Raw genomic sequence first — 27,719 nt, 5'->3', positions numbered from 1 at the left:
CAAGATGAGAGTCGCCTAGATAATATTACTTAAGGTATCAGTAGACTTGCCAACTATAATATCACTGAGGGGTATATTAGAATTCTCTAGGTCGCACTCGATCCGCTCCCTGGAACAAAAGACCCGTAGTTCAAGGGCAACGTAAAATACAGGTAATGACGGGAAATTTCACCCATGGATCGGAGTAAACGCGGAAGCTGGAATTACCACGTTCCGCATGATGCAGATTCTGAGATATGATCCACCGCCAAGCCGGCCAACGCTGAGTTCCGGATTATCTCCACTCTCGCATTTGAGATGACATTACTGCTTAGTTCAGCCAGAGATAGAGTCAATGATGCCTTCCTCAGTCTATTTCCAATGCTGAATAATAAACTGTGCCCCTGTGACAAATTCGAAGTTCTTCAACAACCCGCTCGGCTGCGGGAGATGATGTTACTATGGTATAAAGCAGGCAGTGCTGCTTCAGAGTCGCTAATCACTCACTCCAGCAGATCTTTTCTTTACACTTTCCATCATGACTTCTAAGCTGATTGTTGTCCTTGGTGCCACTGGTAATCAGGGTGGCTCTGTTGTAGAAGCCTTCCTGCAAGAACCCGGCTGGCAGGTGCGTGCGATTACCAGAAACCCTTCGAGCTCGAAGGCCCAAGCATTGGCTACTCGCGGTGTAGAAGTGGTCAAAGCTGATCTGGATGATCCTTCCTCCCTCACCCCTGCCTTCAAGGATGCCCATGTTATCTTCGCGGTTAGCGATTTCTGGGGATTATTTGGCGATCCTGCCAGTGGTGACAAGGCAGCAGCAGCAGGTCAACCCCTCAATGTGTGGGCTGCCAACCACGAAACCGAGCAATTAAAGGGTGTCATCGATGCTGCGGCAAAGGTCCACACCCTGGAACGTTTTGTGCTATCCTCTCTCTCCAATGCAGCGAAGTGGTCCAATGGGAAATACCCGCATGTCTATCATTTTGATTCCAAGGCCAAGGCCGAGGAGTACGGCAGCGAGAACCATCCTGAGTTATGGGCCAAAACAAGTATCTTCCAGGCTGGGTATTTCTTAAACAACTTTGTGTCTAATCCTATTACTCTGCCAAGAAAGGTACTTTGTTCACTCTCCCTTCTTTATAAATCTTGGCTGAATTTACCTTTTTTGCAGGATGCGAACGGAGTGGCCCAGTTTATCGGAGGCGTAGACCCAGACGTGGAGCTTCCTTTTATCGCCGCGGAAGAAGACACTGGACCCATTGTGAAAGCCATAGTGTTTGATTCAGCTCCAAAGAAGGTTATCGGTTATAGAGCGCGCATTTCACTGCGCAGCCTTATTGAAATCTTCTCGCAGGTGACAGGTATTAAAGCTGAACCCGTCGTTTTACCCAAGGGGGAGTCAGTCGTTCCTTTCCCCCCTGAGCTACAGCAGGAACTTGATGACAACTGGGGGTATTGGAAGGAGTTTGGATATTACGGAGGAGATCCAACCATTATACATCCTCAGGATGTGAGTATCGTGCCTCGTTGTGAGAGCTTCTTTAAGCTAACTTGTATAGTTGGAACACGCGCCCAAGCTCAATAGCGTGGCTGAGTACCTCCAAAAGCAAGACTGGTTAAAGGTGTTGAGCTTGTAAGAGTTGGAATACCCTAATCACGAATGTCTTTGTTCGAGAACGGGGAATTCAAAACGACTTTTGAACTGGTCTAATGTATTTGGCTTAGTAACGTATGGAGGCGTGCACCAAAGGTTTTGGTGCAGGTGGCCTGCCAAGGAATGTATTAAATGTTTCGAATTATATGTGGTTACCATAGAACAAGAACTCGTAATGCATCCATCGCAGTCGCGCACGAAGAGGAGACAAAGATCCGAGGGATGGACTGGAGGAAGGCCCCTAAGGAGTGGCGTAGATAAAATAGAATAACTCCGGCCCCAATCTTTAATAGCTCTGGGTAAGCTTGCCTGTTGCAGATCACATTGATTCTCATCATCTCCGTCTTCACTGTGGGTTGTTTGTACCGCTTTGTTAATCTCAGCGGTGGCGACGGAGCCGGTAGATCCGCCCTACTATATAAGTCCACGATTTCTCCCTCTTCCGCTATGTAAGTCCTCTAACTCATCACGAATCTTCTTCACACCGGTTCCTGAGAATTGAAGCAATTTCCCGCAACTATTACTACCATGGCTTTCCCCAACCGCATCTTCACCCATTCAACATGGCACCTACTCGGCCTCGGACTGACGACAACCGTCTTCTCCTTGGGAGCATTTTCCCTTGTCGCTCCGTCCACCGCCGCAGATACTCTTGGGGTCGTACCCACCACAGCTGAAGGCCGCCACATAACCGAGAAAGCAATGGTATTCCTTGGTATACGTGACATAGCTGTTGCCGCAGCAATGTTTTGGTTTTCTCGTGAAGGAAAGGACAAGGAGTTGGGGGTCTTATTGACTGCGTGGACGGCTGTTTGTGTGGTGGACACTTGGGTTACGATTCAGGGACCGAGGGGGTGGGATAAAGGGGTTTGGGGATTGTGTGGGGGCGCGGCGGTAGTGATTCTGGGAGGTCTGGGGCTGTTGCAGGTGTGACATCTTCAATTGATGGGTTAAGAATGTCTTGAGTGCAGTAGAGCAAGAGACACGGCGGCGGTTAGGCTATAATTTCAACCTGCCTTGTAATAGGAAAGACACTGAACACTGCACTATCACCGACAATTGCCCGCTGAAGACGGAATTACCACTTTCCGGATGCCTCATATTATGCGTTATTTTTGACTGATTGTTGATAATTGTCTCAAGATGAACAACCGGACTGTCGAGAATGGCTTGCGGCCGCCAGGGTCGCAGTCTCGGATTGACTACTATTCAGTGAAACCGCCGGACGATCCCCGCAAAGAGTCCCGGATTCAATATATTACAATTCTTTTTGGTACTGTTTGAAGGCAGACGGATGCTCGGAACCTTTGGTAAATAACCTCAAAGTGGCGGCACCGCGGACCCACAAGCCGCGCGGGAGTATCCATTTTCGATCGATGGGGCAACCGCGCGGCTTCCCCTCAGCGGTACCCCAGCGGTACCTTAGCAGTACGAGTCTGGACTCTCGGCTCTTGATCGAGGCCGTGTTTCCGTACAGTCTCCCATTTGGACCAAGTTGACATGACGTGATATGCAGCGGGGTCGATGTTTACAAATTCAAGCAGACAAGGATATCGGGAGGGCATAAATATAGGGACGTATTCAATCCGCTCATTTGTCTTCTATATCGACTCTAGATCCAGTTCTAGTTCCTAAAATCCTCTGCTCCAAGTTCACCTTACGATGGCACCCCAACCAGTCGCGCTCATCCTCGGAACCGGCCCACGAGTTGGCGCATCTGTTGCAGCAGCTTTCCGTAGCAAAGGCTACAGCGTGGCAACCGCATCTCGATCAGGAACAGGAGCTAAGACGCCTGAAGGGTACCTTTCCCTCGCCGTCGACTTTGCCAATCCCTCCTCAATCTCGGCGCTGTATGGATCTGTGAAGGACAGCCTCGGTGCAGCGCCTAGCGTTGTTGTTTATAACGCGGCTGCTCTTACCCCTGCTCCAGATAATGACTCTGTCTTGTCAATCTCAGCAGAGAAATTCGTGAACGACTTGAACGTCAACACTGTTAGTCCGTACCTTGCCGCCCAGAAGGCTGTGGAGGGGTGGGCCACCCTGCCCGAGGACGTGAAAAAGACATTCATTTACACGGGCAACCCGCTAAACGTCCAAATTGTGCCCATGCCGCTGTTCTTGAACTTGGGGGTCGGGAAGCGTGCGAGCACGTATTGGATTGCGGCTGCAGATGAGCTATACGCGGCCAAGGGATATAGGTGCGTATACACAGGAAGATGCAGTCTGAATTCCAGCTAACTATGGAGGCAATAGATTCCACTATGCGGATGAGCGCGCTGAAGGTGGAAAGAGTAAGGGAAACAATCTTGACGGACCAGCTCATGGCGAGTTCTACGCACAGTTAGCGCGCCATGAAAGAAATATCCCATGGCACGCGACCTTTGTCGCGGGTGAAGGCTATAGCAAATTCGATTGAGCTATTTAAGCTGGAAGTGTGCGATTTCCGGGACCGTAGTCTTCCTATCGTCACACAAGCACTACAAGTTCCCCCGGACTGCTGAACAATGTACCTAGGTCATAGCTGATACTGTTTTCCGCATCTCTGTTGCGCCATATAGCCTCCATCAATTCAAGTGCTTTGCGTGCGGTGCCGAATACACTTGGCGGCTGTAGATCGTAAACAAGTTTTCGAAAACGGTATTCGTCGTGAGGCTGTGCGAGAAAGCCAGCAATACAAAATGGCCAAACAGTGGCCCGAAGGAGCTCTTGCGGTTCCACTCTGTTACACAGGGTCTGCAGTATTTTGGAGACATGGTACGAAACTTCTGCACTGCAAGGCTGCCAGCCAGATACCACGACAAATAAATAAAGCAATGCAGCATGCGCCCAGACAGAGGTCGCAAGGGATTTCTGACAGACAGCTTTTGGTCGCTGGGAATTATTCCCGAGGAAGTAACCCAATTGGGTGCCAGGCTCCGGAGTCGACGTCTGCGGTTGTACGTCCAGCTGTGCAAGGCGAGCCTCGAGTGAGGACTTAATCGGCGAGGCGCGGCGAACCAACTCCATCATATCGAGACTTCCGCCTCTTTTACAGCGTTGTTTCCACGCATCAAGACAAGCGATCTGGCTGATGCCCAGTAGGATCCATTTTTGGCAGCCCACCACTGCCTCGGTATCGATAGGGCTGTCAGGTTCCTCAAGTAGAGAGCGATGGTATGCGTAAAGCTTGGGTTCTTCTTGCAAGGCACTGCTCGTAATAACATCATCGAATATCACAAGCGTAGACGCAAACGAGAAAGCCGCCTGCTCAGCGCTAGGAATCTGGAAGTTGTCGGTCGGTAAGATCCGTTTTGATGGGCCGAGACGATGCAGAATATTATCAAAGGCTAACCGTGGCCCAACCGCCTCAGCAGCACCAACATTATCCATCAGCCGCTTTAGCAAGGACACTGCCGCATTAAGATGCGCCTGGCAATTCTGAAAGCTCATAACAGCAATCTCAAACCTCTGCAACTGCATAATGCTGACTAGGACCTGGGCTGCATCATGAATACGGTCTGTGATGTCCGAGATGCCCATGGACTGAATGGATTGCCGCAACATAGCAAATGCATCCCTCGTTCTCGCACACACCAGATCACCTATCATAGGATCCCGTGACCCGTGAATAACAGAGAAGAAATATGAGCTTTGGCAGAGAGTGGCTCGGCGCATAACCGGGCTGACAAGCATCAGTTCCATGATCCATGCTCGGCCACCTTGAAGAATGGGCGGGTGGTAGAACGGAAATAAGAACGGCAGGACATGCTCGAGATAGAATGTGAAGAGTAAATTGTCACATTGCCCCAAAGACAAGCAGCTATTGTAGTCATCGTTACTGAGATCTGGTCCGCGAGCATGCTGTGGATTACCGGCCTCGCTGTTTGTTGGTGACACGGTTGGGGGAGCCTGGTTGCCGGAAAACTGCTCCGATGATTCAATGAGCCCAGAAGGTGGGTTAGAAGCATGGACAACTCTCCCCCACTGGCGACGGTGGGCGCTGTCCTTCACCTCGGCCTTGATCTGCTGAGCCATCTGCTTCTGCCTCGCGCCGCCATCCATCCATTCCGGCTTATCGTGACTGTAATGGCAGGTGATATAAAGGTTAGCACAGGTGACACAAGCAGGGCGCCTCTCATCGCATTTCTTGCGTCTGATACGACAGGTCCAGCAACCATCAAAGCTTCTTATTGCGCTTTTGTCGGGGGAGCTTCGCGAACGATGCTGATTCATCCTTAGCAAAGGCAAAAACGTCTTGAAAATGAACTGAGAGCAGTTATCGCCAGGCAACCCTGGGGTTCTACCAAGTCCCAAGGTTCCCTCTGTTGTCGAGCCGACGTTCGATGTCGAGATGAGGGTTCAACGACCTGCTGACAAATGCAGTAACGTAATTAATAAGTAACGTAATTCCCGGGCCCAAGCGAGTCGCTCATGGCTGTATTCCACATAAAATAGCATTGTTTAAATGCTTAATATATGGAGGACTAGGTTATATAATTTATCATATTAAATATTATAAGGTATGTTTTCTTTTACTTTTTAAATTCTTAGTAATCGTGATTATTTCATAATGTTCGGCACCGCATGATGCCAAGCATCTAGCAACTACTGAGCAATGTCAACGAAGTAAAGAAGTAATAATTCAACCAACCTGGACCCTTTGCTAGAGACCGGATAAATTACTTAAGGATCCAAAGGAACTATATATCTAGAGGTCTTATATTGAACCCCCGGGCCCCTCCAGGAGGTAGCCTGGTGGTGGTCCAGCCCTGTAAGACCCTCTTCAAGATAGCCAATGTATATTTTGGTTAGGGGTGTACTAATCCATTCTGGCTAAAACAGGCTTCTTTCTATAAAAATGATAATAAAACAAATTCTATTCCATGAACACTTGATCATGTTTTATTAGCATTCCTCCAGAACCGCTGTTCCATAACATGACTGGTACAAGCAGTATATTTTTCTTGTCTCTCATAGCCTTCCGGTAGAAGCTCCCGATCCCCATTCGCAATTAAAGCTGCTGCAAGGGTACCTCTTCCCACCTCCACAAACCCAAGCTGCCGGTAGAACTCAATCGTAGCTTGCATCCCAGGCTTAACCATGAGACGCACAAGAACATTGTTCGGTTCGCATCGGTGCGAAATGAGGCAATTCAGAGCAGTCCGCGTCAAGGCCTTGGCGATGCCCTTTCCTCGATGCGCAGGATGGTTGAAAAGGCCCAGCATCTGCCATCGTTCCCCTACATCATTTTCACTCGTATCTGTATCTTCCAGATCGGATTCTGACGAGAGCGCGAAATGTTCTTTGCTTTGGGGTCCTAGGAATGTTACCTGCGCCACCCATTCAGGCTCGAAATGATCGACGGCATCATCAGACTCTGGAATTCGAGTACCGGCGCAGATGAATGTCTCTCGTTCGGGTTGCGTCAAACGTGAGATCCAATATTCGTCGGTAAAAGTGGATTCGAGCTCGTAGGATGAAGCAAAAGAAGAAGGAGAGAGTTTCAGAGCTTGGAGACGCTGTTCTTTGTATCGATGGGCTGAGTCAAGGAGATTCTCTGTCTTGGAGATGCGGAAGGAGCTGTAGTTGTACTCAGCGCTAGATATCATATCGGATAGGTAAGACCCTGAAGAATTAACTGAATGGAAAAGCTTAACCTGAATGGCGGAGTTTATATTCCCTGCCAGTCCATAACCCATTAATTGGCTGTAGTATATCCGCCAAATCCGCAACATCCGGACCGATGCAAAGCGAGGCCTCATGAAGAGCTGCAATGCCAATCAAATATGCCCCGATGCTCTAACATAATAGTTTACAGCAGTGATGTTACACTTCAGTGCGATAAAAAAGTTCACGGGGTTTATAAAGCCATTTCAGGCATCCCATGATAGTCCGCCATGAAAATATGCGCAAAGTCAAGGCTGTCCAGGCTAGGAATTTCCGCCATTAAATCGCCAAAGTAATCCGAATTGTGAGCATCAAGCACTCCCTCGTTGAGAAAATCAATATTGGGATCGGGAGGAGCCGTGGAATGCTTTTCAAGCACATTGTTCAAAGACCTGGCATCCTTCTCTTTTCTTCTTTGCTGTAATAAAATTAACAACCCCGCGGTCCGATATGCCTCTTTCATAACATCAGTGTCGTAGATTTCCATTACAAACTTGAGAGTGTCCATTGCCTCTGTCAATCGTAAAAGCGAGGCAGGAGTATCCATAGAAAGCAAGGTACAGACAATTTGGAACGGGACATTGGCAACATGGCTCCAGGGGCAGCGTTCAGATGCCAGATCTCTAGCGCAGGTAAGGGACTTTGTCATTAGAGTAAGAAGTTGATCCTCGAGCTCCGCACACATGCCCGAGCGCAGTTCACGCAGTCGTCTGAAAATGCAGAGCACAATATTACATTGAGAGAGCACCAAGGGAGGCTGTGTTCCAAGATTTTCAAGCATATTGAAAAACGTTGCCTTGAGCTGAGTAGGATCCAATGACACGTTTGGCTCCAGGTTCTCCGAGAGAGGTAGAAGATTCAACATTTCAACCGTATAATCACCTTCTCGGCGTGTAGGTGCGTTATACGAAGCGCCGAGTAGTATCACCCTAGAACGTCCCAGGTCAAAAGATATCCAGGTGTTGATATACTGTACAAAACCAAACAACCGTCTTCGGATGTTGACGTCGACCTTCTGTGGTCTAGTAAATAGGAGATGCTTGGATTTGGTCTCTAGATGGAGGCCAGATGCTTCAAGCAGGTGTAATAGCGAGCAACTTGCCATCCATGCAGTGTGGGGTGTAGCTGTCAGGCGCAAGTAGGCCAGTCTCAGCGCCCATCCAGAAATGATTGTCAAGGAGGGTATCCCGGACATTGAAAACTGCTCCAGTGATGCCCGAGCAGACTCAACTAGATGTGATTCTGCAGGAGTAGCTTTGTTCTGAGAGAAAAGGCAACCCATAGCTGCGACTCCACAGAAAACAGCGTCATACGGCTCTGGTGTCCCTTGCCGAGACCACCTTGAATCAAGATACTCGAAGAAAGTATCTTGATCGATGAATCCGTAATAAGGGTCTACTTTATCGAAGTAAACTCGTGCCAGTCTGGCAAGCTCTTCTTGTGAAACAATGTCGACAATATTCAACGGCGCAAAAGTACCAGGCAGTTGGCGAGCACCGATATTCCAAGCGAAAAGCTGCGGTTCGGGGGCATTGGCCGGGTCTATTTTCAGGCCCAAATTCCTTACAAAGGCTGCCCCAGAATTCGACTCTAGAGACTGCGGTTGTGGACTTTCCGGACGGTGATCTGGCGAGTGGGCTGATTGCGGTTGTGTGTCATTCAAGGGCGCTTCTTGCTGGTGGGGTTGTGCTGGACTGCCTGGAAAGAGATTTTTGTTCCTCTTCTTGCGTGTGCTAGTATCATAATAGCATGCATATCCAAATTCCCGGCACGTTCCACAGAGTTGATGGCCATCGCATTTTCTCTTGCGGTCTCTGCATGGTATGCAAGCGACCCTGGAACGTCGTTGACGTTTTACGCTAGACATCTCGCCGCTGCAAGGACTTTTACTGATCAAAGATAAATGGCAATAATGCAATAATGAAATTGATATATGATTAAACATGCAGAAAGGTTGACAGTTAAAGTGAAAGCAGGCCGCTTACGTGATGCGCCGCTTCTAGCGTAACGACCTGGACAAGCACTACTAGGTAGAGGCTCACCTCCAAGCCGGTATGGGAACTAGTAATTGGGCTGAATTAATTATTTTTCAGATTTTCTGAGTTTTCTGAGCTAGGTTAAAAGATTAGGCAATAGCCTCGGATGGCAGAATAGCCATAATCTCGGCTTCCCAACGAGATGCAGTATATCCGCAACATCCGCCAAATCCGATGGAATTGATATTACGGATAAAAGCTCCAAAAAGGACTTTAAATCATACGCTCTTGCTCACAGAATCCAGTTGGAGGCATAAGTTATAGTTTCCACGACATACACGTTTCAATTGTTCCGTAAGTTGATCCGTGCATTCGCAAGCCATCTTGCATTATCCGCCAGAGAAGACATTCAGAGTCGAAAAACACGAAAGCATGGGCTAACCAAGACCTTAATATTAATTGATAGCCCACGAAAGATTCCAAAAATACTTCTGAAATGGTTGCGGTGGGTGGTGTGTCGGATGTTGAGAATGGCAATCGCACCAACACCACAAATATGTTCCGATATCTTGATAAGTCAATTACCTTGATGCGCACAAGTCATGAACATTGTGACGTGGATCCACCTCCCGACGGTGGATTCCATGCCTGGAGCCAAATTATCTGGGCACACTTCACAGTCTGCAACACTTGGGGATACATTACCGCGTTCGGCGTATTCCAGACATACTACAGCCAGGCGCTAGACGAGACTCCGTCAACAATCTCCTGGATTGGAAGCATTCAATGCTTTTTACTCTTTTCTGTTGGTGTCTTTTCCGGCCGTGCTTCCGATGCAGGATACTTCAAAGCAGTATGGGGCCTGGGAGCATTCCTGAATGTGCTCGGGATTTTCATGGCTTCTTTGTCTAGAACTTACTGGCAACTGTTCCTGTCACAAGGGCTGTGTCTGGGCTTAGGAAGTGGACTGATGTTTACCCCGATGCTATCCTTAGTCGCCACGTATTTTTCACGAAATCGCTCGTTGGCTGTTGGAATGGCTGCGGCTGGTTCCAGTACCGGTGGTCTTATATTCCCGGCTATCGTCAAACAATTGCTTCCCCGGATCGGATTTGCATGGACCATGCGGACTCTGGGGTTCTTGACTTTGGCAATGCTGCTTCCGTCGTTGATATTTTTCAAGCAGAGGGTGCCTCCACGCCAAGGTGGGCCACTTGTGGAATGGACTGCCTTCAAAGACCCATCATACCTGCTTTTCAGTATCGGAATGTTTCTAAATTTCTGGGGACTGTATGTCGCGTTCTTCTATGTTGGCAGTTTTGCCAGGAATATAATCGGCATCAACAGCTCTGATTCTATCAACTTGGTGATGATCATGAACGGTGTCGGTTTTCCAGCCCGGATTATCCCAAACATTTGGGCAGACCGATATACCGGGCCAGTCAATTTGCTCATTCCTGTGGCGCTCCTTTCATCGATCGCTCTATTCAGTTGGATTAGCGTGACCGGGATTGGCGGGTTATATGTTTTTTCACTGTTTTATGGAATATTCTCTGCCAGCATGCAGTCCTTGTTCCCGGCTAGCCTGACGTCCTTGACAGTCGACTTGAAGAAGGTTGGAGTCAGGACAGGCATGGTTTTAACGATTCTCAGTTTTGCCGCGCTCACAGGTGCGCCTATTGCTGGTGCATTGATACAGCTTGGTGATGGTGACTATTTGTATGCTCAATGCTTTGCTGCAGCTAGCATGTTGGCTGGGAGTTTGCTGGTCATCGTGGCGCGGGTCTGCAAAACGGGGTTCGAGTTTAAAGCCAGGATGTAAAATATAGCATGAATCTCATTGTTGCTGGCGTTTCTTGGTTCCGTGGGAGCTGGTGGATGATCGAAACGATGGAGCCAACAGACACGAATTTTCTGCATTATTCCACCATGCCACCTTCTAATTAGAGATAACTCGATATGTATCAACTAGGAAGTCGTATTTAGCATTTAGCAAGACTATAAACAAGCAGGATATAGATAATACAGAAAGTATATATATCTATATTAATAGCTTATCAAGTAGCCAAATAACCAGGTTTCCAATTCTTGATATTATAAAGCACCACTGGTTTAAATTTATATATAACCACGACAAACACTTGATGAATTATACAGTTTTTAGGGAATCTATCGCTAATAACAAACATTTAAAATTACTCAACATAAGCTATTCCGGTGACTGCACCGCCAATATCAGGCATGATTGTGGTCTTGCAGGTCCCATCCAGATTGGAACTATACAACGACCCCCCAAGATCCCCAAAGAACATGCGCTGATGGTTCAAATCCAGTGCAATCCCAATACCCTCATGCAGCTTGCGAACTAGAATCTCTGGGCGCGCCTTCGTATCAACAACCTCATCAATCCCAACCACATTCACCGAGTTCCCATACGGGGGATCCCCCCGATCCGTCCAGTACAGCTTACGCTGCTCATGATCCAACTCGAGATCAATCGGCTCAGGCAACCCCTCCTTGACAATCTTCACATCCGATCTCGACTCCACAGTCTCCCCGTCTCTCAGTTCAATTCCCATCTTGAATATCCGCCCCCCATTCCCCTTCGACGGCCCCTTCTGCGTCCAAAACACCTGTCCCGCTTCCTCATCAACCGCAATCCCAACACACCAATCCTCAACCCTCTTCCCCTGCACATCCCCAGCCACGTAAAGAACCTCGATATCACCTCCATCCATATCCGCCCTCATAACCCTCATCCCCTCCCGATCAGACCAATACAGCTTCCGACCGTGCCGCGCAATAGTGAGCTGTTTCGGCGTATGCGTATACCCCTTCGGCACAATCGTGACAATATTCTTCCCATCCAGGGTACACCGCTGAATGGATCCGTCGTTCGCGGATGGGATTCCCATATTCGTCCAGTAGATATGCCCGGCTTCTTTATCGACAGCGATCCCGTCGGGCAGGCTCCGGATGTTGGTGATTAGTTCACGGAAGCCGGAGCCGTCCGGGTAGCATGTTAAAATGCGGCCGTGCAGGGCTGGGGTGGAGATACCGACGTCAAGGAAGTACAGTCGGCCTTGTTGAGAGTGAGTTTCGGGTGCTGATGATGGTAGGTGCATTTTGTATTATGGTGGTAGTAAGTAGTAGAGTAGTAATGTTAGAGATTTAGAATAGCAGTGGATTACAGAGGGTCTTCAGTCTTAAGTATAAAGCCAGCTTGCAAATCTCATCCACCCACTCGGCACAAGAATCCCGAGTCGGCATGCCTATTCCTTATCAAATTCGAATAGAACATTCCATAGTGTATAGTGGCCAGCGGCAACCGACCCGATCCGGATCCCAATCCGTCTTCCGACGACGGAAGCATCTCGAATAGGAAGGTTCGGAATGACATAATCACGGACGAACTTCGGCGCGAAATCGGACTCTACGTCACTGTCGGAGTCTGTTCACATTCCGACTCTCAATGCAGCAGTCTCGCCACGTTCCGTCTCGACAAGTTACTCGGCGCCTGGTGGTGGCTGGTTAAGCCAGCACGATGATGTTCTCCTTCCGCGCTGGGAGCGCATCGGCGTCTCCACAGTCGGAGCGTTTATCCAGAGCTGGAGATGGACAGCAGGAACCCAGACCTAAGCGGGCCAAGATCAGCATTGCCTGTAATGTGTGCAAGGCGCGGAAGACGAAGTGTGATGGTGTCAGGCCGGGTAAGCTCAGTTTGGTTAGTAGAAATTGGACTTGATTCAGATGGCTAATATGTGCTCGCATTGTAGTATGCGGTCCCTGCGCGAAGAGGAAGCAGGGCTCACATGTTTGCAGATACAGGGAGGAAGAAGGCCCGTCCGGCGTGCAGTAAGTCATTAGGCTTTATACTGTCTATGACCATCCGTCTATTTCATTGCTTATTCTTAATAGTTCCAATTCCACCCCGGACAAGCCGCTAAACATCAGCACTCCGCAATCCCACCCGGGATATAGAACCCAATCACAAGGCAATATCGAACACCGGGCCAGATCTCACAGCCCGATCCTACCTACCGGGAGTCTGTTTGGCGCATCTGGAGCCCACATGTTACATGATTCCAGGCACGGGTCGGACGCGACAAGCGGGCTCGAGCAGGGGGAGCAACGACGTGTCCAGAAACCTCTCAAAGAGCTCCCTAAGCTCCGAAAACGAGCAGCCAAAACACAACCGACTGATGTCCAGTTTTCTATTCCGCCACGCAAAGTAGCAGACCATCTACTTAATCTGTATTGGGACTTTGTCGATAGCGCGTATCCCTGGCTGGATCGGGGTTCTATCGAGAAGGCGTACGAGACGCTGTGGTCAAAAGATAGCGAGGCAGAGCTATCAATGGATGAGAGGGCCCTTCATTGTATTCTGAATCTCATGTTCGCGACATCGTGCGTTGCGTCCCAGGGCGAGCCTCCATTATCACGGTATCAGTCCTCGGTTGTCTTTTTCGACAGAGCGCAGGAGTTGATGTCGTATGGATTGATGGAGATATACAGCTTCGAGATCATCCAGATATTACTCCTGACGGCGGTGTATCTACAGCACGACAAAGTGCCGCAGAAGTGCTTCCGCAATATTGCAACGGCGATCCATATCGCGCAGGAATTAGGGCTTCACGTCCCTGAGACGACTGACGCTATTAGTGACCCACGCGAGCGAGATCTCGCACGCCAGGTCTGGAACGGCTGCGTTATCATGGATAGAATCTGCGCTATGACATTTGGATGTGCGCTTAAGGTTCCCCAGTCACTTGCGAAGCAGGGGTTGAGTTCACTGATTCTGAACTCGATGGAGGCAAGTAGAGATACTGAAAGCGTCGCCCTGCCGTCAAAGGTCAATTTCTACATATCGTTTTGCCGACTCCATCATATTATCGGCGAAGTCCTGGAGATATTCTACATCTCTCGCCATGACGCCGACAGAGATGGAAATGCATCTCCGTACTTTGATAAATTCGCAAGCCTCTTCCGAATCGAATCGGAGCTGAATAACTGGGCTGCAAATCTCCACCCGTTTTTCCAGATGCCTTCGGATCTCGCAGACCCAACGCCGACGAAACATATCACCCGGGAGGCAAATATCCTACGAGCCAGGTTAGTACTTAATCACTCCGTAGCTTTCCATCTAGCTGACGGAAAAGATATTTGTCCGTCCGCCTCCTCCTCTTCAGGCACTTCCTACTGCAAAACCATCAGACAAAGCCAAACCCGATACCCAGCCTATACGCCGACGATCCCCAGGTCATGCCGCATGTCGTCCTCCACTGCCAGCTAAACTGCGCCAAAGCGGCAGGGGACATGATCGAGTTTATTGCGAGAAACTTACCTGAGCAGACGCAAGCATATATCTTGCCGTCAAACTGGTACACTGTGTCATGTAAGAAACCTTCTTACACCACAAATAATTTATAGGGTCACGACTAACCTCAGCAGATGTGTATATGGCGGTAACCACCCTCCTCGCAGCCAAAACATCGCGGTCCCGACAATTGATGGAGAATCTATCTGCAACCCGCATGAACAGCCTGCTACACCTCGCGCGCGATATACTCAAGGGCTATGAATCACATACAACGTTAGCATCACGTTGTAGCTCTGTCCTGAAATTGATTGGCGAAAACATCGACACCCGGCGTAGTGGGTCTGGACCTGATACCTTCCCTCCTGTTGAATCCGGGTTTGCATTCACGAATACTACCAATAATAGCAGTCTCGTGGTTCAACAGGACCAGAATATGGCCGGGCCAGAGACCCAGAATAGCTTGGATAGTCTGGATTGGGTTGATAACTATGCGTTTGACTGGAATGACTGGCCTACGTTCTTTGCTCAGCTGGACGGAGACACGCCTGTCGAGGGGTGGAATGCAGGAATAGCTTGAAGAATAAATAATTGAATGACGTTATGAATTGGCTGGCTATGCAAAAATTTATTATACAATCTATAATCCGGAATAAGGTTATTAGAACCACTGAATCCCCTGGTCATGATAACAGTTTGGAACAGGCGCAGTCAACCACCGAGGCGTAGCACTCTCATCACTCAGTCTCGTCACAGGCTTAAGCAGGTCCATGGCACCCCAAGCACCCTCCTTATAACTAGCCAGCAGCGACCTATCCCCACCAGCCTGGAAGTACTGCGGAAACACCCTCTTCCAACCATCCATCACAACCAACAGAATCTCAATAACAAACTGCTCCGGCCCGATGTGCCCCCACTGGAACAGCTCATTACTCTTCTGCACCACCTCCGGCGAGTAAAGCCCAATCTCCGGCTCCAGCGAAATCGCATCAGCCTTGACCAGCGAGCTAGTGACACGGTACGACCCTCCAGTACGCGCCCGGTCCCGCAGCGCCATCAGCGCACCAAGCGCACCCACCAGACCAGTACTCATATCCGAGATCGGAAGAGGGGGGAGGATGCTCGTTCCATCGTTAAATCCGAGAGACCGACCCATGACATACGAAGACCCAGACGCCGCGTCACCGATCTGCTGCCACCCAGGGCGCTCATGGTAAGGCCCGTCAGGACCGTAGCAGTTCTCCCCAACGTAGACAATACCCTTACCTCTGTTTCCGGCCATTTCGAGGAGATCGTTGACGCCGAACCCCTTGCGCGCGATAGCGTTAGGTCGGAACCCCTGGACGAAAACATCCGCGTCAGCGAGGAGTTCCCGCAGCCGAGCCTTGTCTTCTTCCTTGGTGAGGTCGATATCGATAGTCCGTTTCCCGGCATTAAGGGTGAGTTGCAGGACATTCAGGTCCGTTAGCCGGCTGCAGTTCACACGTATAACATCGGCGCCATAAGCCGCGAGTGTAGAGCCGATGACAGGACCGGCGATGATGCGGACTAACTCGACGACCTTGATACCTGCAAGCGGACGCTTATCGCCTTCAACCTTGGGGATGGGAGTTGGCGGCGTAGGGATGGCATGAGTCTGCTTCGAGTAGCCCACAAGCGGCTTCTCGTCGAGTCTCTTACCCATCAAGGTATCCAGCCACCCCTGGGGCGTGAAGCAAATACTCCCACAGAACCCATTCTTGACGTTCAGCATCTCGATCTCATCGGCCGTCCACTGCTCTACATGCTTCGCGATGTACTCGTACGCCTCCTCAGGAGTCTTCGCCGGGTATTCAGAATCCATACCCATAGCCTTCAGAACAGGTGGCGCATCCAACGATCCATGGAGCTGGTACCACACACCAGGTGTCTTAGTCTTATAGAGCGCCGTAGTACGCTGACGCATCGGCGAGGACATAAAATCCCCCTCGAAATCACGTTCGAAGAGTCCCTTCAGCTCCCCCGAGCGCGTAATCTCAGACATATCCTTCCCCTCGATAGCAGCGGCGAAGATCGTGCCCAGCCAGATAGCCGCGTGGTCGGTATTGACTCTGACCTGCTGGGTTTCAGCGGGCGTGCCGTCGCGGTCTTGTACGATTTCATGGGCGACGACACCGCACATGGCGTGTAGGGCTGCGGCAACGAGGGGCGCTTTTGTTGGGCCTGGGATGACGGGGATGTCGGTGCCGCTGAACTTTACTGTCTCCCAGAGCTTCTTGTCTTGTGTGAAGCCGGGGGTGCCCTTGGCGATGTACTCGAAGATGCGGGTGGCATCTTGCGGGGCGGGCAGGAAGGTCTTGTCTGTGTATGTGCCGGGGCCGTATATGTCTGTGCTTGGGACTGTTTCGTGTGGCATTGTATTTATTCAATTGTCGATGCTAGGTAGAGAGTGGTATAGGTTGATATAAGATGGACGTGTGATATAAAGTTTGGCAGATCAGCTTTATATCATTCAACGGTCAGATCAGTTTCAACGGCCCCCTTCCGAGTTTCCCGATACGGGAAACGGAAGCCGGGAAATCGGCAAGCCGACTATCGGAATGCATCAGGGGTGCCAAAACGGGCAACTCGCTCTCCCGCGTGTCCACTCTGCATCAAATCCAGCCCATCCCGAGGAGCGACCAGAGGAACAGTGATGCGTGCCACTGTAAACTGTCGGGCCGATAGGTGGATGGTGGACCTGAAACGTGGTATGAGCGAGGGTGCAGGCGTCATGACAGCGCTTCCGATAGAAATAGTTCCTGATTCAGTATACGTCTGCCCGTTCCGAAATGCCGCCAGTATTTGATAGTTATATATAAGGCGGTCTTTAGCTTGAGATCAGATCTGAGATACAACTCATACTTATCATATCATGACTTCCTTACCCATCAGAACTATCGGCGTGATCGGCACTGGTGTCATCGGGTCCAGCTGGACAGCCCTCTTCCTATCCAAGGGCCTCCGAGTGATCGTATCAGACCCAGCGCCAGGCGCAGAAACAAAGCTCCGCGACTATCTACACAAGAACTGCTCTTCAGTTCCAGCCGCCCGATCACCAGTCGAGGCCTGTCTCAAGAACTACAAGTTCGTCAAAGACATTGGCCCACATCTCAGCGATGTTGACATGATCCAAGAAGTACGCCAACAACCCCAAAGGCTGATTATCTGTTATTAACCCTAACTCCATTCTAGAACGGTCCTGAGCGACTCGACTTCAAACGCAGACTCTTCGCCCAGCTCGACGCCGACACTCCCTCACACGTCCTCATCGCCTCTTCATCATCAGGCCTACCCTCCTCTCAATTCATCACAGAATGCAAGAACAACCCAGCTCGCATTCTGATCGGACACCCATTCAACCCCCCGCATCTAGTCCCGCTAGTTGAGATTGTGCCCCATTCCGGGACAAGCGAGGAATACGTTAACAAGGCGCGTGAGTTCTACTCCAGCCTCGACAAGGACCCTGTTGTTGTCAAGCAGGAGACACCTGGGTTTATTGCCAACCGGCTGCAGGCGGCGGTTTGCGCGGAGGCATATAGTCTTATCTCCCGCGGTGTTGTCTCGGCTGAGGATCTTGGTTAGTCTAATTCACCGCATTTGTCTTTTTTCTTTTGCTAATTGGTCTAGATAAAACCATGACGTCTGGCCTCGGTCTCCGCTGGGCGTTGTCTGGACCGATCATTACGAATACGCTCGGTGGAGGAGGCAGCTTCTCGCATTTCGTGGACCACCTCGGCCCGGCATTGAAGACGTGGCTGGATGATATGGAGAAGCATAAATTTGAGTTTGACTCGAAGGAGAAGACGGATGCGCTGAAGGAGAATGTCAACGAGTGGGTGTCGCATGTTGATTTGGAAAAGGCCGAGAAGGACCGCGATGAGTTCCTGGGTGGTTTGGTTAGGAAGAAGCTGGACAAGAAGAACTGACAGTTTTTGTGGTGAAAATTGCATTTGGTGTTAGCATTTGTATACGGTATATCAGTTTGACTAATTGCATAGCAATGGATATTCACTCCATCTCTACATCTATCTCGAAATTCCAAAGCGTCCAATAACCATCCATTGGATAGTCTGAACAGAATAAGGACGTCATGTTAAGACTAGTTAAAAGGGCGATTTTCCATCAGGTAAAAAGTGTCCGCATATTCGCCTAAGTATTATGATCATTAGGCAGCTAATAGGCTGATTCCGCCTCGCGCAAACATACGTGTCTCGCTTAGCGCCCTGTGGTTCAGCCGCATGAGACGTGGTTAAACATGCAAGGCTGAGCGACAGGCAAATACGTACGTACATGTTGGGAACTGTGGGCTGCGGTCTAGTGTTCCTTGCCCGCGCAGATCTTGGATCTAACTAACACCGTTTTAGGATATACTGTAGGCCAAGCCAACTTCTAAATACATGACGCAAGACCCTCTGCTTATGCCCTTCCTGTCGCCCGTCGCCTGTACTGCCTCACTGGAGAGATATAAACTGCTCCAAGGGCAGAACAAGAATCCCACTGTTTTCAAACTCACAATGGCGGAGAAATCCAACAAACTGCCGTCGCCCTCTGCATCCGCCGAAGAAGTGCGCGCCTATATAACCCAGCTCCTGGTCACGAAGTACAGCACCCCAGTCGAAATCGCCGCAAGCCACGCCGCGAAATGGGAGATTGGCACATTCTCGCAACTGTCCAAGGCGTCTCTGCAAAGCCTCTCTGATATATTCAACAGCAATGTCGGTCTATGTTTGTACAACGGAGTCCGGGAAGACATGTGCGACCATCTCGAGAAGCAGCCATCGGTGATTTTTGCCAAGTGTATGTTCATTTGCATTTGTGTTTATAGATTGACAGTGCTAATGCTATGTAGATGTTGCCCGGATCTCTGTTGTGATTCTGGTATCCGTCCTGCTGCTCGCGCTTTCTTGGTCACTGGGATTCCCAATTCCGAAGGGTAAGTACAATCCTCACCTCGATCTGATGCAATGGGTACTGATTATATGATGTATGCTTTAGATGTGGCTCTGTGGGCAAAGTCGCCATTGCCTTGGTTCTTCTTTAGTGGTGCCATGGTCTATTATGTCTACAAGCACAGCTTCAAGGACTCCTCCGGTGTCGTATTCCGCGTCATTCTTATCTATGTCGCGCTAATTGTTGGCGTTTTCTTTTCTAAAGTATGACGTAAAATCCATGGCTTGATCAGTGGCGATACCAGGTATATTCCATAGGCATCTTAGTATAGAGGATCCAGCGCAGTCGTCCTGGTCAAAGCCCGTTCGGCTTTTGAAATGGTGGATACAAGCTTAGTCACAGCTGAACACTCTCAATTCCAACCTTCACTTCGTCAGTTCACTTTCAACCTTGAAAATATTCTACAAGAAAATGCCATTCCAAGCCATCCGCATCATCTTCTCGCCCTACCACGTCGGCCTGCGCGACCACCGCGTCGGCAACGGACCGCACCGCATCCGGACATGCGGCCTCGAGCAACAACTCCACAACCTCAAAATCCCAACAGACATCGTCACCATCGCGCCCGTAGACGACCACGAGGGCGAGATCGGGCGCAGCTTCGAGATCATGCGGCGCATCTCGATGGCCGTACAAGAATCCGTCGCCGCAAACCGCTTCCCGCTCATCCTCTCTGGGAACTGCATGTCCAGTGCGGCGGTGGCGTGTGGGCTAGCGGATCAAGACAAAAAGGACTTGTCGTTTGTATATTTCGATGCCCATGATGACTTGGACTCGCCAGATGTGAACGAGAACGGGTACTTCGATGCCATGGGGTTGTCGATGCTGCGTGGGGAAAGCTGGAAGACGCTTATGCAGACTGTGCCGGGCTTTGACGGGGGTTTTGACTTCAACCGCCGGTTCCTGTACTGTGGATTGCGCGACCAGTCGAGTGTACAGAGGCAGAGGATTATTGATGCGGGAATGCAAGTTATCTGGGGGAGCACCGAGGAGGAGAAGGTGGACTTTGTGCGTGAGCTGAAGACAAGACTAGCACAGCAGTCTTACAGCCCGGCTCTGGTTCATTTGGACCTTGACGTCCTGGATGACTCGTACGGGAAGGTTAATAGCTATCCGTCCCCTGGGGGCTTGTTCGAGGACGAGCTGGTGGAGTGCATGGAACTTGTTCCGAAGATGGCGGGCCCAAAGTCCTTGACGGTGTGTTCGTTTGACCCTGATGCCGGCGATGGAGATAGGATTGCTGGTATTGCAGTTCGTGCTATTACGGCCTTTGTCAAGGGTCTTCTGGATACCGGGGCATTGCATATATAAGCCATGATATATGAAGCTAGCTATTTACTATCATGAATCAGAATGGATCTTGGATCATAACTTCATCGAGCGGTGCCCAGATGCCACCGCAGGGAGCTCCTCTCCCCAGGCAATGCGACAATCCCACCGGACTGTCTCTTCAGACACGTTCTCGGTCTTACGGGGGTAAACAACATCTCTCCAGACTGTATCCCCAACCCCAATCTCTCCCTGTAGCACCCACCGCCGCGCAATCTCCTTGGTGGCAGCATCGCCATCCCTCTGCGCATCCAACACCAACAACAGCCCATGCAAGATCCAAGCAAAGCTGAACATCGCTCGTCGTCCATCAGCCAGAACCATCGACGTCTCCATCGACTGAACCTTCCCCTTGAACCCACCCCAGGCTTCGGTCAGGGCATCCCTCAGTTCACCAGCCCCCAGCAGCCCCAGCACACGCTCAACCCACCCAGCAAAGACAGAGAAATTATCCCCTCTGACGAGGACTCTGACAAACTCACTCGCAAGCACATTCGTTGTCCCCTCCCAGATCGAGTTCACCAGCGTGTTCCTCAGAATCCGCGAGATATTAAACTCCGGCTCATCCGCCTCATCCATATATCCCACACCCCCCATCGCCTCCTGACACTCCTGGATCCCAATAATCGCCATCTTACTCACAACAGCCTTCGCCAGCGCCGTCAAGCACCGAAATACGACAGTCGCTTCATTCCCAGGCTTGGGGAGATGCTCCAGCTTCAAGCCCGCGTCCTTCGTAACGCCGCCATTCTCAACAACATTCATCACAGCGACGGTGAAAAATCCCACCTCCATCGCTGCCCGATGCCGCCCCTCCATATCCGCCGTGAGCCTCAAATGCATCGGGATAAGCCACAGCGGTTCTCCAACGGTCGTACGTGTCCGCGCAAAGCCCTTTGCAATGCTAATCGCCCTTCTCCACCCACCGAGCGAGCCGATGAACGTATGCGCGCGCGTGATATTCAGCAACGGCGCAATAGTCTGCACGCCCTTATCAAGATCACCAACAAGATGGGCGCGCATGTCGTGCAGTTCGAGTTCCGCGGTGGGAAGTTCCTTCGTACCGAGTTTGTTTTTGAGTCTGTGGATGCGGACGCCGTTTGTGACTTCTCGCGTTTTCCCACTTCCATCGGTGTCTTTATGTGTTGTTCGCAGTGGCGCGAGGAATGTGCTTAGTTTGCCTGACGGGGCGGTCTTTGCGAGCATGAGGGAGACATTTGCGTCTGTTGCTGAGGAGAAGAATTTGAATCCGCGGATGAGATATTCGCCGCCGTCGATGTCGTTTGGTGTTGCTGCTGTTGCGGAATTAGATGTAAGAGGGGAATGGGATGCCCAGGTCTCTGTGTTCTGGACGTCGCTTCCACCTGCGCGTTCTGTCATCCACTGGCCGGATGTCCAGAGGTCGTCGCCGCGGGAGAGAAGGTGGGCGAGGGTCTTCTGGAACGGGTGCGACGGAGGGAGTTTCTTCCTTGCTATCTCTTGCGTGAGGATCAGGGCGGCGCCGTCTGTCATACTGATCGGGCATGAGGCGAGGCCAGAGGAGGGCGAATATAGATAATTCCTATACAGTTAGTATCTTAGAGTAAGGTATCAGAGTAAGGCAGGACATACACTGCATACTGCGCAAGCCTTCTCTCGCGACCATACGTAGGTTCATATCCCAGCGCGACAACACTATCATCATCAATTAGCCACGTCCCACATCCTTAACAGGATAGAACAAACCCATGTCCACCGCCCCATTTGCCTAATCTCTTCCACCCCTCGGTCGTAACCAGTTTATCGACATCATATCGCTCTCCCCATACATTATGGCCCTTGACGTACGGCTGGTTCTTTTCCGCGTCGGCGCTCCATTCGCGGATCTGGTCGGACACGGCCTCGCCACCGAGCCGGACGAGCTGGGGTTCGAGGGTTGTTAAGTGCTTGGATGGGAGGTACCCTATAGACCAAATGCATAATTAGCACTGCCTCAACATGGAGAGATAGAGAGGCGTACACTCCAGAATCCTCCTGAGACTGGGGTCGGAGGTATAGCTGTTCTCCAGCGGGGCGGGCCTAGTGATATGCCCGGAGTTTGCAGTGGCGGGCGTCGGCGTTGGTGTATTTGGAGACATATTGAAGGCAATAGTTATCACGACATCGAATAGTGCAGGATGAATGAAGTGGAAGTGTGTTGAAGTTGGGAAGTGTTGTCTGTCATGCGACTGACGATCTGGGGAACCGAGGGACCGAGGTTAACAGCTGGCTGGTGGCGAAACGGGTTTGTGTCACTGCTATTGTAATCAAGTATATCAAGTACACTGATTTATTTATACATAGAGTGCTGTTTATGTGGTTCATTATTGGGTCAGATTCGATCTATATCGATAATCATAACTCATCGCGATATGTTCTCAGCGTCAGCACTAAAAATGATCCGCCACTGGCGTGCAGATATATAATAAATACCCCAGGTTTATCCCCCACAGATATGGCATCTTGCACTGAAGAATTCAGATATTGCTCGCTCTGAATAGACATGATTCGTACATATTGTGTCCTGAGCTGTCATAAACACATCATCTCAGCTACCTCATCAAGCCCTCTCAAAACAAGCCTCTGGATAAGATATAATCACCAACTCAGCTCCTCCCTCCTTCCACAACTCTCTCTGTCCAACTGCGAGCAAAACCTCACCTCCTCACTCAACTTGCCCGTCATCGCACCGCCAACCACCTTCGGTACAGCCGGCCAAATTTCCGCCCCGGCACTCGCCTCCTTCTGCTGATGCTCCATAACCATCTTCCTCAAAGCATTCTGGAACCGAATCGGGCCCTTCTCCTTATCAGGATGCAGCTCTCCATTCATGAAGATACCCGTCCGAAGACTGCGCTGAACACCCTCACAGAGCTCCCGATCCTCAGTCAGGACCTGCCGGTAGAACGCAAGGATCCCGCTGAACTCCTCGTCTGTCGCAGAGCTGTGTCTGTACACTTCATTCTCGATCTTACTTGTTGTAGCTGTGACCGGGAGCATACGCTGGATGTAAAAGAATTTGTTCCTATAGAGATATATACTCGTGTTAGCTCGACCACTCATAATACAAGGCAGGAATACTTGCATCCTGTCTCCTTCCAAACCAAAACCAAAACCAAAGATCAAGATCAAGGCACATACGTAACAGTCACAGACGTCGTCGGAAAGAAATACGTGATTGCGCGCTGGAACTGCTGATCCGTCGCCCCTTTATTGACAATATGATGCTCCATATATCTCGCATTAGAGCTCGGCTCAACCCGGTACCGCGGGATATCCGTAACGCCATTGATAAGCGGATGAGTGGTGGCGCAGTGGTAACACTCGTTGTAATTCTCAATCTGGAGCTTCCAGTTCGAATCAACATCCATTTCCCAGGTGTGGTCGAACTTGTACCCGCCGGATGAGAAGTCGAACCCCTGCATGCGCGGCTCGGTGTCGACGCTTTGGAACTCGTCTTTCCATTTCACGTCTGGTTCCCCGGCTTGGAGGTTTACCCAGACGAAGCCGACGTGGTCGATGTGGACGTGGACTGGGAGGAGGGAGTGTTGGGATTTATCGAAGTCGGGGACTGTTTCGAAGCGGGGTGCTTTGGAGAGATTCCCCTTGAGGCCGTAGGACCAGCCGTGGTATTTGCAGGAGAGGATTGAGGCTGTTCCCTCGCGGTTCGGCACGACGGGGTATGCGCGGTGGCGGCAGATGTTGTGGAAGCCGTTGATGGCGCCGTCGCGGTCACGGACGAGGAAGAAGGAGAAGTCGGCGATGGTGAAGGAGAGGTAGTCGCCTGCTTTGGAGAAGCGGGTGGAATGGGTAAGCAGTATCCAGCGCTTGGAGAAGATGGCACGCCGCTCTAGCTGGTACAAGGCTTCGGAGCGGTACCATGATGCTGGCAGGCTGCGAGGGGGTTCTGTGTCCGTCTTGGAGGACCAGCCGAGAAGTCGCCACATGATGAATCGTATACTGTGCAGAAGTCTAATGCTTGACGATGCAGGTAGAGTGCGGAGTCGCCATGATGTTCAAATAATGCACGGTGCTCCCAAGTGGGGGGTGTTGGGGTCAAGAGTCAAGAATGGGGGTTGCGTCTATCAAGAGATAAGCAACCTACTCCAACACGCTAGATTCACCAAAGTCTAGATCACTTCTTGTAATTGGGGCACGTATCCTACTTGCCTGGTGGTGTCAATGAAGTGTCTCGATATTGTATAAAGTATAGCTATGTCGCTATAATACGCAACTCATATCTATACCCCCCCTCGTGTATCATTATATAGTGGTTGCCTACTCCAATTCGTGATAATGCGGGGTGCATCATAGTTTCTGTCTCGGTACTTGCTTAGTAGAATAATAGAGCTGGCTAAGTCGCCGCCAACCGGATATCGTGCAAGTTGCGAATCTTCCGGGCCACCTTGTCTGGATTCGAAAGGTCAACAAACGCCCACCTCCCACCTCTGATAACCTTCAAGAGTATCCAGACCCCGATGAAGACCAAAACCTGCGAACATGGATTGTTAATTAAGACTTGCCAACCGCTGGTGTTCATGGGGTACTTACGACAAGGTATGAAGAGAGAAACGGAAACGTGTAGAATTTTCCCCAAAGAGAAGCTCCGTTGGCGACTATTAGAATAAACAAGCATCCGGCCAAAGCAATATATGCGAGTACTGGCTGCAGGGGACTGCAGTAGATGTAATCGTTATAGTCCGCTTCGGAAAAGCGACGGACAAGGGGCACTCCCAGCGCCTCGAGGGCGGTTTGGTGCTGTCTGATGCAATGGTAATATCGAATGAAAGCAAGGACCTCGCACGCCCACACTATGACAACAGGCACACTGCCCATCTGCGCGAGAATCTCGACAAACATCCCTATCGGACTCTCTGTGCTAGTCCCGCCCCGCAGTTGGAGGTACGGAACCCAGAAGAAGGCAGCAGCACTAAAGACCATGGCTCGGAAAGGAACCTTCTGAGAGTTGGTGCGGCCAAAGTAGGCGAGAATCCGGAGATGCCAGGCTTGCCCCTTCCCTCCATCCAACCGACTAGTCAGGCCAAACAGCGTCCTTGATGCCACGTACAGGTTGGTCCCGGCGCAGGTCACGCAGGTGAAAACCAAAAATGCGTTGAATACGTGGTCTAGGTGCTGGATCCCGGATTTACCTGCGATCGCTACGAATGCAGAGGTAGTCAACGCGAAGCACGGCTGTGCGTCGCTGGGGTTCGCTGTCCAACTCAGCCGCGGGAGCCCACAATCCTGCCAGTCGATGTCGAAGGATATCAGTAGACCGCAGAGTGAATAGGCGATGGTAGCTAGAAGGGCGATGTACATTGAGGAAAACTTCACAGTGTTTCCAATGAGTGTGTCTGTCGAACGGTGTGAAAGATCGGATTCCGCTCTGACGCTGCTTCTCCTTCGGCGACGATACGAATAAGGAGCAGATTCGAGGGCTGAGGCCGCTACGATCTCAACACCGACATATGCGAATGTAGCAATTGATAGACACATACTGCAGGTGTGAGTACGAGAGCCGGGCGGCAACGATAGGTTCCCACTTACAGAAATGCAATTCCCCAGTTACCGGCGGCTTTCTCGTCGAATGTCTTCGGTGCCGACCACTCTATCAAGCTTAGCATGTATACGAGCGTTGCGAAGAGAATAAAAATACTATGCACCCCCAGATATCCTTTACTGCCAGCTGTCGATGTTAGTTCGGTCCATTGACATAAGTAGCAGTTACTAACCTCCAACATTGACTGCGATTAGAGCAACAACAATAACCGCAAGGCATGTTATTTTGAGAGTGCCAAAGACCACTTCAAGAGGCCCGTAAATCTTAACTACCCGTTAGTTTGCTCGACCATGCGAATAGCGACGGCGGGTTATGTACCTCAATCCCCGCCGAGTTGATCAACACCAAGATAGCTGGAACTATGGTATAGGTAACTATCCCATCAAGGACATCGCCACCATCGGCCCCAGTCCAAAAGTCAAGCTCCGCGGCGAGAGTGGCTATCAGAGCCCCGAAGCTCACTGAATAGGTAAACCTGCAGTGCGCGTCAGAATTCGAACACCGATCCAGGGAGTAAGAATACCAATAGGCAATGCCAACAGCAATTCCAAGTTCAGCATCCACAAACTCGGTAACATAAACCGAGAGCGCACCGGGAATTGGCCATATGCACAGCAGTTCGGTGATGCATTGCATAACAGCCCAGGACAAAAGCCCGACAAGTAAGAAGGACAGTAGCGCGGCGAGAGGGCCTGCAAGTTCCAGTATCTGCCCACCACGCCAATAAAGACCTGTTCCGAGGGTCCCGTTCACTGTAATCATCTACTGATCGTTAGATATTAAAAGTTCAGTTGGTCGCGGCCTATGACCACTTAAATGGCCTGAGACCGACAACTATTCCGGAGGATGACAGCATACAAAAATATGAATTCCTCTGAGTTTCCTGTTGACCGTTCGGCTGGCATTCGGTGTCACATACAACGTCTTTGCCGCCTTGACATTGAACCGGTCAATATTGTCATGGTTTCGAGATGGTTGGCTCGAGGGCGTCTGTCGGGAAATAGTTAGTTGAGCCGCGATTTCCACGCGGCGCGATTTGTGATGCGTACACTTTCAGCAATGGGTGTTCGAGCTGGGAGCCAGTCTGGGGCCCAGTTCGGTAGCTCATTGAACTCCGACATTTGGTGGTTTCGCGAAGACGTGGTCGACGTATCCGACCTTGTAGCAAAGCATATGATACTGTATCAGGGGGCTGACAGGCAATAAAGCACGCCGACATATGACTGACAGCCTCGCGAGCCCACCGCCACAGATGCTAGTTGCTGC

At 50.6% G+C, this 27,719-nt stretch overlaps 16 protein-coding genes across 16 annotated transcripts; 8 read left to right on the top strand and 8 right to left on the bottom strand.

Annotated features, from left to right (window-relative positions):
• Nucleotides 1-290: 290 nt before the first annotated feature.
• ASPVEDRAFT_177653 (NmrA/HSCARG family protein) lies at nucleotides 291-1,843 on the top strand. Its single transcript, XM_040808795.1, has 3 exons — nucleotides 291-1,096; nucleotides 1,154-1,492; nucleotides 1,542-1,843. Exons 1-3 carry the CDS (start codon nucleotides 518-520, stop codon nucleotides 1,617-1,619), a joined length of 996 nt encoding a protein of 331 aa, XP_040672957.1. The 5' UTR covers nucleotides 291-517; the 3' UTR covers nucleotides 1,620-1,843.
• Nucleotides 1,844-2,106: 263 nt separating this feature from the next.
• ASPVEDRAFT_46552 (DUF4267 domain-containing protein) lies at nucleotides 2,107-2,693 on the top strand. Its single transcript, XM_040813580.1, has one exon. The coding sequence runs from the start codon at nucleotides 2,165-2,167 to the stop codon at nucleotides 2,567-2,569; it is 405 nt and encodes a 134-aa protein (XP_040672956.1). The 5' UTR covers nucleotides 2,107-2,164; the 3' UTR covers nucleotides 2,570-2,693.
• A 374-nt stretch (nucleotides 2,694-3,067) lies between these two features.
• Nucleotides 3,068-4,227, top strand: ASPVEDRAFT_46551 (uncharacterized protein). Its single transcript, XM_040813579.1, has 2 exons — nucleotides 3,068-3,846; nucleotides 3,897-4,227. Exons 1-2 carry the CDS (start codon nucleotides 3,299-3,301, stop codon nucleotides 3,979-3,981), a joined length of 633 nt encoding a protein of 210 aa, XP_040672955.1. The 5' UTR covers nucleotides 3,068-3,298; the 3' UTR covers nucleotides 3,982-4,227.
• ASPVEDRAFT_46550 (Zn(II)2Cys6 transcription factor) lies at nucleotides 3,642-6,081 on the bottom strand. The gene has a single exon (XM_040813578.1). It carries the CDS (start codon nucleotides 5,846-5,848, stop codon nucleotides 4,103-4,105), a length of 1,746 nt encoding a protein of 581 aa, XP_040672954.1. The 5' UTR covers nucleotides 5,849-6,081; the 3' UTR covers nucleotides 3,642-4,102.
• A 429-nt stretch (nucleotides 6,082-6,510) lies between these two features.
• On the bottom strand, nucleotides 6,511-7,224 carry ASPVEDRAFT_33425 (GNAT family N-acetyltransferase; the record flags this gene model as incomplete). Its single annotated transcript, XM_040810732.1, has 1 exon — nucleotides 6,511-7,224. The coding sequence occupies one exon, from the start codon at nucleotides 7,222-7,224 to the stop codon at nucleotides 6,511-6,513; it is 714 nt and encodes a 237-aa protein (XP_040672953.1).
• A 251-nt stretch (nucleotides 7,225-7,475) lies between these two features.
• ASPVEDRAFT_88444 (putative C6 transcription factor) lies at nucleotides 7,476-9,149 on the bottom strand (the record flags this gene model as incomplete). The annotated part of the gene is made up of 1 exon (XM_040818320.1): nucleotides 7,476-9,149. One exon carries the CDS (start codon nucleotides 9,147-9,149, stop codon nucleotides 7,476-7,478), a length of 1,674 nt encoding a protein of 557 aa, XP_040672952.1.
• A 605-nt stretch (nucleotides 9,150-9,754) lies between these two features.
• Nucleotides 9,755-11,080, top strand: ASPVEDRAFT_155085 (uncharacterized protein; the record flags this gene model as incomplete). Its single annotated transcript, XM_040808438.1, has 1 exon — nucleotides 9,755-11,080. The coding sequence occupies one exon, from the start codon at nucleotides 9,755-9,757 to the stop codon at nucleotides 11,078-11,080; it is 1,326 nt and encodes a 441-aa protein (XP_040672951.1).
• A 350-nt stretch (nucleotides 11,081-11,430) lies between these two features.
• Nucleotides 11,431-12,519, bottom strand: ASPVEDRAFT_361454 (uncharacterized protein). Its single transcript, XM_040811143.1, has one exon. The coding sequence runs from the start codon at nucleotides 12,381-12,383 to the stop codon at nucleotides 11,454-11,456; it is 930 nt and encodes a 309-aa protein (XP_040672950.1). The 5' UTR covers nucleotides 12,384-12,519; the 3' UTR covers nucleotides 11,431-11,453.
• A 283-nt stretch (nucleotides 12,520-12,802) lies between these two features.
• Nucleotides 12,803-15,155, top strand: ASPVEDRAFT_88441 (Zn(II)2Cys6 transcription factor; the record flags this gene model as incomplete). Its single annotated transcript, XM_040818319.1, has 5 exons — nucleotides 12,803-12,968; nucleotides 13,035-13,113; nucleotides 13,177-14,370; nucleotides 14,418-14,653; nucleotides 14,710-15,155. 5 exons carry the CDS (start codon nucleotides 12,803-12,805, stop codon nucleotides 15,153-15,155), a joined length of 2,121 nt encoding a protein of 706 aa, XP_040672949.1.
• A 15-nt stretch (nucleotides 15,156-15,170) lies between these two features.
• ASPVEDRAFT_46547 (uncharacterized protein) lies at nucleotides 15,171-17,030 on the bottom strand. The gene has a single exon (XM_040813577.1). The coding sequence runs from the start codon at nucleotides 16,968-16,970 to the stop codon at nucleotides 15,237-15,239; it is 1,734 nt and encodes a 577-aa protein (XP_040672948.1). The 5' UTR covers nucleotides 16,971-17,030; the 3' UTR covers nucleotides 15,171-15,236.
• A 438-nt stretch (nucleotides 17,031-17,468) lies between these two features.
• On the top strand, nucleotides 17,469-18,522 carry ASPVEDRAFT_65660 (uncharacterized protein; the record flags this gene model as incomplete). Its single annotated transcript, XM_040815830.1, has 3 exons — nucleotides 17,469-17,732; nucleotides 17,789-18,173; nucleotides 18,224-18,522. The coding sequence occupies 3 exons, from the start codon at nucleotides 17,469-17,471 to the stop codon at nucleotides 18,520-18,522; spliced, it is 948 nt and encodes a 315-aa protein (XP_040672947.1).
• Nucleotides 18,523-19,110: 588 nt separating this feature from the next.
• On the top strand, nucleotides 19,111-19,755 carry ASPVEDRAFT_88438 (uncharacterized protein; the record flags this gene model as incomplete). The annotated part of the gene is made up of 3 exons (XM_040818318.1): nucleotides 19,111-19,393; nucleotides 19,446-19,529; nucleotides 19,592-19,755. 3 exons carry the CDS (start codon nucleotides 19,111-19,113, stop codon nucleotides 19,753-19,755), a joined length of 531 nt encoding a protein of 176 aa, XP_040672946.1.
• A 13-nt stretch (nucleotides 19,756-19,768) lies between these two features.
• Nucleotides 19,769-20,884, top strand: ASPVEDRAFT_361399 (arginase family protein). Its single transcript, XM_040811142.1, has one exon. The coding sequence runs from the start codon at nucleotides 19,958-19,960 to the stop codon at nucleotides 20,855-20,857; it is 900 nt and encodes a 299-aa protein (XP_040672945.1). The 5' UTR covers nucleotides 19,769-19,957; the 3' UTR covers nucleotides 20,858-20,884.
• Nucleotides 20,885-20,911: 27 nt separating this feature from the next.
• On the bottom strand, nucleotides 20,912-22,992 carry ASPVEDRAFT_141392 (uncharacterized protein; the record flags this gene model as incomplete). The annotated part of the gene is made up of 4 exons (XM_040807743.1): nucleotides 20,912-22,436; nucleotides 22,487-22,549; nucleotides 22,601-22,817; nucleotides 22,875-22,992. 4 exons carry the CDS (start codon nucleotides 22,990-22,992, stop codon nucleotides 20,912-20,914), a joined length of 1,923 nt encoding a protein of 640 aa, XP_040672944.1.
• Nucleotides 22,993-23,491: 499 nt separating this feature from the next.
• ASPVEDRAFT_141616 (aromatic ring-hydroxylating oxygenase subunit alpha) lies at nucleotides 23,492-24,840 on the bottom strand (the record flags this gene model as incomplete). The annotated part of the gene is made up of 2 exons (XM_040807766.1): nucleotides 23,492-23,918; nucleotides 24,035-24,840. 2 exons carry the CDS (start codon nucleotides 24,838-24,840, stop codon nucleotides 23,492-23,494), a joined length of 1,233 nt encoding a protein of 410 aa, XP_040672943.1.
• A 407-nt stretch (nucleotides 24,841-25,247) lies between these two features.
• On the bottom strand, nucleotides 25,248-27,574 carry ASPVEDRAFT_88434 (uncharacterized protein; the record flags this gene model as incomplete). The annotated part of the gene is made up of 9 exons (XM_040818317.1): nucleotides 25,248-25,385; nucleotides 25,445-26,390; nucleotides 26,441-26,501; nucleotides 26,550-26,579; nucleotides 26,626-26,716; nucleotides 26,772-26,928; nucleotides 26,977-27,215; nucleotides 27,312-27,443; nucleotides 27,503-27,574. The coding sequence occupies 9 exons, from the start codon at nucleotides 27,572-27,574 to the stop codon at nucleotides 25,248-25,250; spliced, it is 1,866 nt and encodes a 621-aa protein (XP_040672942.1).
• Nucleotides 27,575-27,719: the final 145 nt, after the last annotated feature.

The sequence above is a fragment of the Aspergillus versicolor genome (assembly GCF_001890125.1).
Source record: "Aspergillus versicolor CBS 583.65 unplaced genomic scaffold ASPVEscaffold_12, whole genome shotgun sequence".
Taxonomy (NCBI): Eukaryota; Fungi; Ascomycota; class Eurotiomycetes; order Eurotiales; family Aspergillaceae; genus Aspergillus; species Aspergillus versicolor.
Note: the sequence above shows the minus strand (reverse complement) of the source record. Positions and strands in the feature narration are given on the sequence as shown.

Excerpts from the sequence above, each read along its gene's own strand:
- ASPVEDRAFT_46551 (XM_040813579.1), top strand. The coding sequence starts at position 3,299 with ATGGCACCCCAACCAGTCGCGCTCATCCTCGGAACCGGCCCACGAGTT. Across the intron at positions 3,847-3,896 it reads GGATATAGGTGCGTATACAC|TATGCGGATGAGCGCGCTGA; the intron begins AGGAAGATGCAG and ends AATAGATTCCAC.
- ASPVEDRAFT_361399 (XM_040811142.1), top strand. The coding sequence starts at position 19,958 with ATGCCATTCCAAGCCATCCGCATCATCTTCTCGCCCTACCACGTCGGC.
- ASPVEDRAFT_46547 (XM_040813577.1), bottom strand. The coding sequence starts at position 16,970 with ATGCCACACGAAACAGTCCCAAGCACAGACATATACGGCCCCGGCACA.
- ASPVEDRAFT_46552 (XM_040813580.1), top strand. The coding sequence starts at position 2,165 with ATGGCTTTCCCCAACCGCATCTTCACCCATTCAACATGGCACCTACTC.
- ASPVEDRAFT_177653 (XM_040808795.1), top strand. The coding sequence starts at position 518 with ATGACTTCTAAGCTGATTGTTGTCCTTGGTGCCACTGGTAATCAGGGT. Across the intron at positions 1,097-1,153 it reads CTATTACTCTGCCAAGAAAG|GATGCGAACGGAGTGGCCCA; the intron begins GTACTTTGTTCA and ends CCTTTTTTGCAG. Across the intron at positions 1,493-1,541 it reads CCATTATACATCCTCAGGAT|TTGGAACACGCGCCCAAGCT; the intron begins GTGAGTATCGTG and ends TAACTTGTATAG.
- ASPVEDRAFT_361454 (XM_040811143.1), bottom strand. The coding sequence starts at position 12,383 with ATGCACCTACCATCATCAGCACCCGAAACTCACTCTCAACAAGGCCGA.
- ASPVEDRAFT_46550 (XM_040813578.1), bottom strand. The coding sequence starts at position 5,848 with ATGAATCAGCATCGTTCGCGAAGCTCCCCCGACAAAAGCGCAATAAGA.